This window comes from Sycon ciliatum, chromosome 13, assembly GCF_964019385.1.
Source record: "Sycon ciliatum chromosome 13, ocSycCili1.1, whole genome shotgun sequence".
In the NCBI taxonomy this organism is placed as follows: Eukaryota; Metazoa; Porifera; class Calcarea; order Leucosolenida; family Sycettidae; genus Sycon; species Sycon ciliatum.
The window spans coordinates 18,687,749-18,698,795 of record NC_088655.1 but is presented as its reverse complement, the minus strand read 5'-3'; the positions used below and the strand labels follow the sequence as shown (position 1 = coordinate 18,698,795).

The 11,047-nt window shown below is 48.9% G+C and overlaps 1 protein-coding gene and 2 non-coding genes across 3 annotated transcripts in view; 1 reads left to right on the top strand and 2 right to left on the bottom strand.

Annotated features, from left to right (window-relative positions):
* LOC135830031 (DNA-directed primase/polymerase protein-like) overlaps window positions 1-11,047 on the bottom strand; it is a 28,865-nt gene that overhangs the window by 11,359 nt on the left and 6,459 nt on the right. Inside the window, exons 6-11 of the mRNA XM_065342417.1 lie at window positions 9,846-9,937; window positions 2,896-2,969; window positions 2,093-2,166; window positions 1,414-1,491; window positions 650-715; window positions 102-196 (exon numbers count right to left, since the gene is read on the bottom strand). Coding sequence (XP_065198489.1) covers window positions 102-196; window positions 650-715; window positions 1,414-1,491; window positions 2,093-2,166; window positions 2,896-2,969; window positions 9,846-9,937 — 479 coding nt within the window. The remainder of the gene's footprint in view (window positions 1-101; window positions 197-649; window positions 716-1,413; window positions 1,492-2,092; window positions 2,167-2,895; window positions 2,970-9,845; window positions 9,938-11,047) is intronic.
* Window positions 3,390-3,462, top strand: Trnat-agu (transfer RNA threonine (anticodon AGU)). The gene has a single exon. It is a non-coding gene; the product is annotated as a tRNA-Thr (tRNA).
* Trnat-agu (transfer RNA threonine (anticodon AGU)) lies at window positions 10,072-10,144 on the bottom strand. The gene has a single exon. It is a non-coding gene; the product is annotated as a tRNA-Thr (tRNA).

Sequence of the window (11,047 nt, the reverse complement as noted above, 5' to 3'; positions counted from 1 at the left end):
ACACACACACACACACACACACACACACACACACTCTCTCTCTCTCTCTCTCCTTCTATTTCTGTTTGTAACAAAAAGCACAAAAAACATTTCCCACTCACCATGAAACGGTTCATTGCGGCAACGTTTAGATATGCACTCTTCCCCAGCTTGCTGGAACCGAGGAGACGAAAATTGCGATTGCGTGTGTACACACCTGCACATACATGTAGCAAGAACGAGAGTGTGTGCGCGTGCATGTGTGTGTGTGTGGGAGAGCAAGAAAGTGAAAGAGAGAGAGAGAGTGAGAGAGAGAGAGAAAGAGAGAGAGTGAGAGAGAGAGAGAGAGAGAGAGAGAGAGAGAGAGAGAGAGAGAGAGAGAGAGAGCAGACAAAAGGCATTATTTCGTTGACATTTGAAAAGCAACCATTTCCTCCCTCCTGCTCCTGCCTATGGCAGTACAGTGCCCGGCGTGGCATTGACTCGCTCGACCAGATTTCATTGAGCAGCACTGCAAAAGTCGGCCCTGCCTCAAGGGTGATCGTAACAGGCAGACCGGGAGGGGGGAAGAATATCACATTACAGTCGTGGGTGTGGTCTCCCTAGACGCTAAGACTTCCTGATTTGCGCAAACAGGGTGGCGACAGTAGCATCCGGGTGAGCTTCTCACCTTGGTCACAAAACAGACCTTCGCTTCCATCCGCTTTCTTGATGACGAGTTGCTGAAGACTCTCCGCTGAAAAGAGAGAACAGACGAGGACAGGTGTTAGCGGGGTCGACTGGAACACGTACGATCGGGTAAGAATAAGATCAGAGAAGAGCACCTTGCTCTACCTTATTTGCAAGGAAGCTGTCTTTACTGCGGTAGTGGGCACTGGTCAAATAGAGGACTAGCTAGACAATGTAAAGATCAGAATCTCAGGGGCGTCGGAAAGTATTTTAGTGTGGTACGGCCAGCCATCTGAAGTACAATATGTTTTACTCGTGGCGGAGGGATGGCTGTGCCGAAAATTTTGGAAATTTAGAGCCCAAGTAAGTGCACTCTTTTGATTGATTCACTGGGTACTTCGGTCAAATAGTGGTACGGTCAATACCGTAGTGACCGTACTGCGTGCGACGCCCCTGAGATAGATTAGAAACAACCCTGGGGAAATACAACACACAATTTTATGAGTGCTACCCATATTTTATTGCTGTATCAAATCAGGTCTGACAGTGTCTCCAGTGCTCTGGCTGTCCACAGATTTTGCTTTCAGGAGGTGATTCTCTACACATGTGCGTGCATACAAACAGGCAAGTGGGCACAGACACAGACACACACAGACGACAGACAGACAGACAGACATACACACACATACTTCTCTTTCAACACTACATGAACGCAGGAGTACAGTGGCATAGCAGCAGTATCAGTCACGCTGCTCAAGGTCGTACCCGACAGATCAGTACTTATCGACTGACTTGACTTGATATGTTTCCAAAGATCACCACATACATACTGAACAAATCGACCTGTGGGTACACAAGGAAACACACATGAATGCGCATGCAAACATACACATGCACACACACGCATGCGCGCTTGCACCCACACACACACACACACACACACACACACACACACACACACACACACACACACACACACACACACATTATTGGAAAATCTGCAGGAGGAAAAGTTCAGAACCAGTTCATCGCTACCAAGGCTAACACATCTGTTGACAAGGCTATGCCAGTTTTTCTGTCCCATGGCACATGGGGGCAGTTCTCCACCAGGAGATCTGCAACCTACAGAATATACGGTCTATATCAGTGGCAACCAGTCAGTGTTTTCCGCGTGTTTACTACAGGGGTATAACAGTTATGCGGCTTGTTGCAGCACACGGCAGAAAAAGAATCCTACGCTCTCCCTCCTCCCGAGCCTCTTCCCCTTGCACAACATGGCCAAACAGAGTAACCGAGTGTCATGAATATGAAATTCACAGCAACTTGACTCGGAGCGGTTGGGAGACGGAAACATGCGACCTGGATAGGGAGGTGCTCGCCTTCGCTGAGGAAGATTGCGTCAAGTCACCTGTAATACATTGTATAGTAAGCTGCCAATACAGACCTGCCTCAATGTTATTCTGGAAACAACAGCTGTCCAAGTGGAAGATGAGATGACGGGAGAACTTCTTTTCTGTGCTAAGCAGGTCGAACAAACGAATGCAGGTATTACCCCATATGCACATCCATACATGTACGCACGCACGCATGCACGCACGCATACAAACACACACACACACACACACACGCGCACACACACACACACACACACACACACACATGAGACACCGACAAGAGCGGAGCTCCTCAGAATGAGACAGGCAAAAAAGAAACTAAGAGAACAGGCAGATTTAGCCCAGTGCATCCAAGTGGTAGCGACCAACAACTAGCACACAGCTAGTAATCGTATCGAACAGAGATACACAGTCCATCACAAACTTTTATTTCCATGGAAATCCATTTCAGCTTGCACTCCTTACGTAAAAAGTACATAGCTGGATCAATAACGCAGCAACCCACTCAAACCGTGCATCGAACTGTACGACTGGACAAGCCAGCTAATATCCCTGTTCTGTTCCGTCGTACACAACTACAGGTACTCGTTCAGTAACGGATCACCTGCTAAACATAAGCAGCCTTTGTTGCGGGAATGCAAAGCGACAGAGCGAGCTTTTGCCTTCTAAAGCACACACATGAAAACTGCTCAAAACTGGCAGCCCTGGCAGGTGAAGCCCGAAGTAGTCACAGAGTCCATGTGATATGGAAGTGTGCAAACAGCTTCTTCCCACAATGGTCTTGAATCTCTTTATTTTCGAAATGCACTGTAGGTTGCACGGAATATAGCTGTTCGATGGTAGATTGTCTTACCTGGAATCCAGGTCTAGCACTCGCTCAGGCGAACACTCTATGCTGTATTCTTGATGCAGATAGAAACACACCACCTGTATAGGACAACACCACAGGCGGCCACGGCAGGATGTGAGTGTGCAGACTGGTGCACGCCCATACGTGTCAGTGTGCATGTGCGTTGCGTGCACATAATGTGTGTGTGCGCGCGTGTGTGGCAACACGTTGCGTGAGCATACCGGTATGTGAACATCCAGTTACTGAGTAAACTAGCTAGCCATACAGGTGCAGGAGAGAGAGAGAGAGAGAGAGAGAGAGAGAGAGAGCGAGAGAGAAAGAGAGCGAGAGAGAGAGAGAGAGAGAGAGAGAGAGAGAGAGAGAGAAAGAGAGCGAGAGAGAGAGACACACACACACACAGAGAGATAGAGAGAGAGACACAGAGAGAGACACAGAGAGAGAGAGAGAGAGAGAGAGAGAGTTTTTACCTTCCATAGCCTGCTGAATGACACATGTGTGCCCCCATGGCTTAGGGGTTAAAGCGCCTGTCTAGTAAACAGGAGATCCCCGGTTCGAATCCGGGTGGTGGCTTTTTGTTTTGTTTTGTTGCAGTACATATAATGTACATGTACCGTGTTTCCCCGACTATGTTGCACTCGAATATAAAGCTGTGTTCACAACTGGCGCGTGTATGCATGAAAACAGGCGTTCGTGCGTATTTTTGCTGGCTTTCGGGGCACCATGCATACGGAAACGCGTCGAAATGGAAATTCCAACATGTTGGAATTCTCAGCGAGTTTCAAGCGCGTACCAGCGTACATACCAGTCACTTTGACTGGTGGGGTCCAAAAAATAGTACCCGAAGGCGTCACACGCCCTAAATACGAGTTGAATTGCTGTTTTTGTGAAAGCCTGAGCGAGCCAAATTATTTCGATACATTTACTAGTAATGGTCCTCTGTGGCAGGTGGTCGCCTTATCTGAGTGGTCACCTTGACAGGTTTTCCTGTAGTTCACTTGGAGTGCTCACCAAATTGTTGGGCACGACACATCACCAGGATCTAATCAGAGTACAGTAAAACCTGTGAAGGCGACCACTCTGATAAGGCGTCTCTTATTGGCGATGGGGCCATCGTGAGAATAAAGAGTTTAAAAAAGGCGCCACCTTCCCCAGAGGACCACCAGAACTATGACCAAGGGAGTTAGTTATGTCTCAGTCAAATGGCCCTGGATAAGGAGACCACCTATACACTGCTACCACAATTCGAAGGTCCCTCGAGGGGTTGCCGTAGACAGGTTTCATTGTACTTATTCTGGTCTTTTTTTTCAACCTGATGAAGGGCCATACCCAAAAATTAGGTGAACCCTTCCAGTGACGTATGCAGCAAAGAGACCAGGTTTCGAGTGGAGGTATCACTGACTGTATCAACTAGATCAAGAGTTCATAATCCCAGAGTATTCAACTCGGCACACGGGCTCTGGCGGGCGCGAGGGGCAGCCTACATTACCTAGCCACGAACTGGGAAATCCACAAGGCCGTTGCATCAATATTAACACAGAGGTTAAGATGCACGTTATTGCTGACGTGACGCGAAAGTTCAGCTCGCGTTATTAGGCTCGCGCATCGAAAAACAACGCAAGTGACCTGCAGCTCACGTCGAAATTTGGAGTTTTACGCCAAAATTGGCGTGAAGTTGCGCGTCACGTCGGAAATAACGTGCATCTTAACCTCTCTACTCTGCAACGGCACAGCGTTTTCCAAAGTCTCGCCGAAAATCATATCTGGAAGCGGTCGGTCGGACTTGAGGAAATGGAATTGAGGACTGCACTACAGCTCACTATGGCCGACTCATATGGCGGTAAATGCGCGCCGGGCAAAAAGGCAGTCAATACACGTCTGCCAAGAGTACATGACCCCCAAGAGTGTGCAACTCCCACATACCCTGCTGTCCCGACAGAATCTCAAGTTGACGTCACTATTTATGATGCAATGCTCCTTGCACCAGTGATTTACAACATGTGTACGGGTGTCAACGCATCACACGTTTTTCTTTCCAATAATTTGTACAGGATCAGATGGGCTTTGGTCCACCACAGCTTCCGGATTCGTCTGATAATCCCTGTGCAGTGTGCATTGCATCATAAAAATGACGTCAACTTTAAATTCTGTTGGGACAGCACCCATAGTCGAGCTGCACACTCTTGAAGGGTTATGTACTCATGGCGCCTGCCCACACATGCTCTCTTAGTAAGCTGCACATTTACAGTCTGGCACAGAGCTCTCCCTCCCACCACCACCATCAGTTTGCACATGGCGAACTAGAATGAGAAGTACATGATAATACCCAACCCCACCTCCCACCCCCAGCCCCGTGCTGATTGGTAGGATTCCTCTGCCCAATCAGAAAGGTAAGCTACCTTTTAGTTTTCCAGTCCTCATCCAGCTTCATCCCTGCCCTTCTTGGCCGTACTGTCAACTCCCAAGAGCGGGATTTGCTTGGTTCACCAAGTCGCTTCGGGAGGCCTTGGTTTGGTTGTGTCCAGTTCCTCCGCTTCCCAGCACACCTCCTCGAAGGACATTGCTACCCCACTGTCTCACCGTGTGGCGTAACAGGAGCATGATTCGGGTGACGCAGCATCTATTGTCAGAAGCCGAAAACGAGATGCCCTCGCCAGGACCAGAGACGCCACTCGTGCGGAGGCCCTTAACACTACATCTGCCCTTGATCCGGAGAAGCAGCGCAATGTCAAGCTCGCCGCGGAGACAGGTTCCAGCAGTTGGTTTACATGCAGGCCTCAGAAACAGCACGGATTCACCCTCACGAAAGGTGAGTTTCGTGATGGCAGTCACCTACGCTATAATTGGCTGCCATCCCGACTACCTAGCAACAGCCCTTTAGAGGCTCATGAAAGCCATGATCTTGGGGAACATCTAAGTCCAGCCCGTAAAATTCTCAGACACCACCTGTAGCAAACAAGGCGAAAGCATGTTACTGAGTTTCATGCAAAAACCTGTGACGCAGCGTCTGGGATACACGGCAGACGCACATGTTGCAATACGAACGCATCCGTTTTTCGATTCAATACAGTGTGAGGCGCTAGAATCGGGTAATATCAATCCGTCATTCATCCCACAGTTTGACTCTAAGTCAGACACTAGTAACTTTGATAAGGAGTACACGGACAAGGTCACCATTCTCAGGCCCATCGATGAAAGGATTCCATCTTCACGGTACAACGAGGTGAGAGACATCACACCAGCGGAGAAGCGTCTGGGATGCACAGCAGACGCACAGGTTGCACTATGAACGCATCCGTTTTTCGAGTCAATACGGTGGGAGGCGCTAGAATTGGGCGATATCAATCCGCCCTTCATCCCACAGTTTGACTCTAAGTCAGACACTAGTAACTTTGATAAGGAGTACACGGACAAGGTCACCATTCTCAGGCCCATCGATGAAAGGATTCCATCTTCACGGTACAACGAGGTGAGAGACATCACACCAGCGGAGAAGCGTCTGGGATGCACAGCAGACGCACAGGTTGCACTATGAACGCATCCGTTTTTCGAGTCAATACGGTGGGAGGCGCTAGAATTGGGCGATATCAATCCGCCGCTCATCGCACCGTTTGACTCGAAAACAGACACATCAAACTTTGATAAGGAGTTCACGGACAAGGTCATCGTTCTCAGGCCCATTGATGAAAGGATTCCATCTTGACGGCACAACAAGGTGAGAGACATCACACCAGTGGAGAAGCGTCAGGGATGCACAGCAGACGCACAGGTTGCACTATGAACGCATCCGTTTTTCGAGTCAATACGGTGGGAGGCGCTAGAATTGGGCGATATCAATCCGCCGTTCATCCCACCGTTTGACTCGAAGACAGACACTTCTAACTTTGATAAGGAGTTAACAGACAATGTCACAGTTCACAGGTCTATCGATGAAAGGATTCCATCTTCACGGTACAACAAGGTGAGAGACATCACACCAGCGGAGAAGCGTCTGGGACGCACAGGTTGCACTATGAAAGCATCCGTTTTTCGAGTCAATACGGTGGGAGGCGCTAGAATTGGGCGATATCAATCCGCCCATCATCCCACCGTTTGACTCGAAAACAGACACATCAAACTTTGATAAGGAGTTCACGGATAAGGTCATCGTTCTCAGGCCCATTGATGAAAGGATTCCATCTTGACGGCACAACAAGGTGAGAGACATCACACCAGTGGAGAAGCGTCTGGGATGCACAGCAGACGCACAGGTTGCAATACGAACTCATCCGTTTTTCGATTCAATACGGTGTAAGGCGCTAGAATTGGGTGATAAAAACCCACCATTCATCCCACAGTTTGACTCTAAGTCAGACACTTGTAACTTTGATAAGGAGTTCACAGATGAGGTCGCCTTTCTTGCGGCACACCTCTTCGAAGAACATTGCTAGCCCACTGTCTCAGCTTGTGGTCCAGCAGGAGCATGATTCGGGTAATGCAGCATCTATTGTCAGAAACCGAAACGAGACGCCCTAGCCAGGACCAGAGACGCAAGTCGTACGGAAGCCGTTAACACTACATCTGCCCTTGATCCGGAGACGCAGCGCAATGTGAAGCTCGCCGCGGAGAAAGGTTCAAGCAGTTGGCTTACACGCAGGCCTCTGAAACAGCACGGATTCACCCTCACGAAAGGCAGGTTTCGTGATGGCAGTCACCTCCGCTATAATTGGCTGCCATCCCGACTACCTAGCAACAGCCCTTTAGAGGCTCAACGAAAGCCGTGATCTTGCGGAACATCAAAGTCCAGCCCGTAAAATTCTCAGACACCACCTGTAGCAAACATGGCCAAAGTGTGTTACTGAGTTTCATGCAAAAACCTGTGAAGCAGCGTCTGGGATGCACGGCTGGGGCGCAGGTTGCAATACGAACTCATCCGTTTTTCGATTCAATACAGTGGGAGGCGCTAGAATCGCGTGATATCAGTCCGTCATTCATCCCACCGGTTGACTCTAAGTCAGACGCTGGTGACTTTGATAAGGAGTACACGGACAAGGTCACCATTCTCAGGCGATCGTTCTCAGGCCCACTGATGAAAGGATTCCATCCTTATGGCACAACGAGGTGAGAGACATCACACCAGTGGAGAAGCGTCTGGGATGCACAGCAGACGCACAGGTTGCAATACGAACTCATCCGTTTTTCGATTCAATACGGTGGGAGGCGCTAGAACAGGGTAACAAAAATCCGCTATTCATCCCACCGTTTGACTCTGACGGGCATGGGTCAGCACTGCTCCACCCTCTACAAACACATCGCCAACTCGACAGCTGAGAAGACTGGCGAGCCACAAAGCGTAGTCATGGCCTGGGCTAGGTACCGCCTCAGTTTTCGCTCTCCAGGGGTCGAGCATCATGCGTATTTGCGGTGCCCGCAACCTCAGACCCTGCGGTGATGTCTGAACACCTGCCGCTCTCGCAGTGACGGAGGCAGCCATCCAGCAGCTGGACAGACCCTGTAACACGTCGCCATGCGTATTGCCAATTTGCCATTGTCTGTTTCAATATTTGCTCGTGACTCTCAGAGGCAGCCATCCAGCAGCTGGACAGACGCTGTAACACGTCGCCATGCGTATTGCCAATTTGCCATTGTCTGTTTCAATATTTGCTCGTGACTCTCAGAGGCAGCCATCCAGCAGCTGGACAGACCCTGTAACACGTCGCCATGCGTATTGCCAATTCGCCATTGTCTGTTTCAATATCTTCTCGTGACTCTCAGAGGCAGCCATCCAGCAGCTGGACAGACCCTGTAACACGTCGCCATGCGTATTGCCAACTTGCCATTTTTTTGTTTCAATATGTGCTCGTGACTCTGAGAGGCAGCCAGCACTACGGGTAAGTGTACTAGATTTTCTCTCCTTGTTTTTCTTTTTTTCTCTCTACAAAATCCACATATCTCCAGACACTGGGGTGAATAATGGAGTGTGGTGGTGGGGCCCATTAAAGGGGAAGTTAAGGCAAAAATTAAAATTTCACCAGTTGTAGTCTTCGGGGTGCTGAGTCGAATGGTCTTGGTCCGAGGAAGCTGAGACGCTCCCTTCCTACTTGAATCCCAATCGAACTCGCGCACTTCCACCGAAACTGGGTGACTGCGCCCTACGAGATGGGGATTTGTATGCAAAATGTCACTAAAAGCGCCATTTCGTTCTTATAAAAGCACGGATGACCGCGATTGGCCCATATGTTGTAGTCTTTTGGACGCTGAGTTGACTGGTTTTGGTCCGAAAAGGCTGCGATGCAGCGTTCCTCCTTTATTCCCAATCGAACATGGTTGAACAAGTGGTCACGTGCTCCTGGGTGCCCAAATCACCTGGTCACCACGCCAGCAGGTGACAACTTTCACACCAAGGTTCAACTCGAGTTCAACTCGAGTGACAGGACTGCACCCAAAAAAGGTCAAACAGGCTAGTAAGTTGTACCCTGCAGGCACGGTGACCAGGTGACTGGCGTACGCAGGAGCACGTGACCGCTTGTTCAACCATGTTCGATTGGGAATAAAGGCGGAACGCTGCATCGCAGCCTTTTCGGACCAAAACCAGTCGACTCAGCGTCCAAAAGACTACAACATATGGGCCAATCGCGGTCATCCGTGCTTTTATAAGAACGAAATGGCGCTTTTAGTGACATTTTGCATACAAATCCCCATCTCGTAGGGCACAGTCACCCAGTTTCGGTGGAAGTGCGCGAGTTCGATTGGGATTCAAGTAGGAAGGGAGCGTCTCAGCTTCCTCGGACCAAGACCATTCGACTCAGCACCCCGAAGACTACAACTGGTGAAATTTTAATTTTTGCCTTAACTTCCCCTTTAAGCTCAGCCGACCAGAGGTCTCGGTTCATAGCTCCTTTACTGTGGCTCTCCCGCCATAACGTAAAGTGCCACTTTCAGATTTCTACAGTCACGTAACATAATCATGTATGTACCTTTACAAACAACGCTGTGCATAGATCAGGGTCATGTCCACCGTTGTGTTCCTTGGCGTACTCCAGGTCAAAGTATAGTCTGCAAACACATCCTGGGTAACACAGACACAGAAAAATAGAAGAAAAAACGTGCAATGAGAATGAGAACCCGAAGGTTTCAAGATAGATGGATAACTGCAGTTGAACACGGGGGGGGGGGGGGGGGGAGGGGGACCAGGGAAAAAAAAGCCACCACCCGGATTCGAACCGGGGATCTCCTGTTTACTAGACAGGCGCTTTAACCCCTAAGCCATGGCGGCGCACACATGAACTGTGCGGCAAACTGAAAACAAAACAATGGCATAAAAATGTGTATGATCGATGGTAAACTGCTCCAAAGAGGGTAGAGAGAGGTTACGCACAACGGAAATTCCTAAGATTTGAGAGCTGTGGCCGGGACAAACAAAACCCGGATAAAATTCCATCAATTTTTGATGGACAAGAAGCACAGTTTCGTTGCAATCGCCATACTGTCGTGCAGTAATGTACACCACCTGTGTACTGTAAAAGCAGAAATTTGGTGTAATTTGTTCGGTAGACTTACAATGCATTTATCTCTCGCTTCTGGATTCTGTGCAATCTACTTCTGATAGAGCTGCTTGGCTCGACATTGTCAACAGATGCGTTGACCTCATGCAATGAGTGATATGCGAACTGTCATTATTATTATTGTAAGGAAAAAAAATTGGAGGCGTATATAATTTCGAAAGAAAAGGTGACAGCACCGACGCAATCCACACAGTCAAGTAAGCCAATTCGGTACCGAACGTTTTCGCTCCCTTCTCATCATGGGTAAGTACAGGGAATAATGGAAAAATGTCAAAATACAGCAATCTTTGCTTTTGCTGTAGCTCTATAAATTGCTGTATTTTTATTTTTATTTTTTTACTAAGTACACAACCTACTCCTCAGAAGTTTCCGATGAATGGACTCAGCCTAGGAGTCGTTTCAGCTCCACAGCATTCGAACGTTAAAAAAAATACAGGGGTCGTATTTCAGTTTGCGGCCGCTATATTTCACCAGCCATGTACACAGTTGCACATGTACAGTGCTGCTCAATGAAACCCGGTCGTGTGTGAGTCAGGCTTGGGTCCTGCACCATTCACAGCCCAGTGTTTGCAGGTCTGGGACTGCACAGTGCCCGGCGCGTACCGACTCACTTG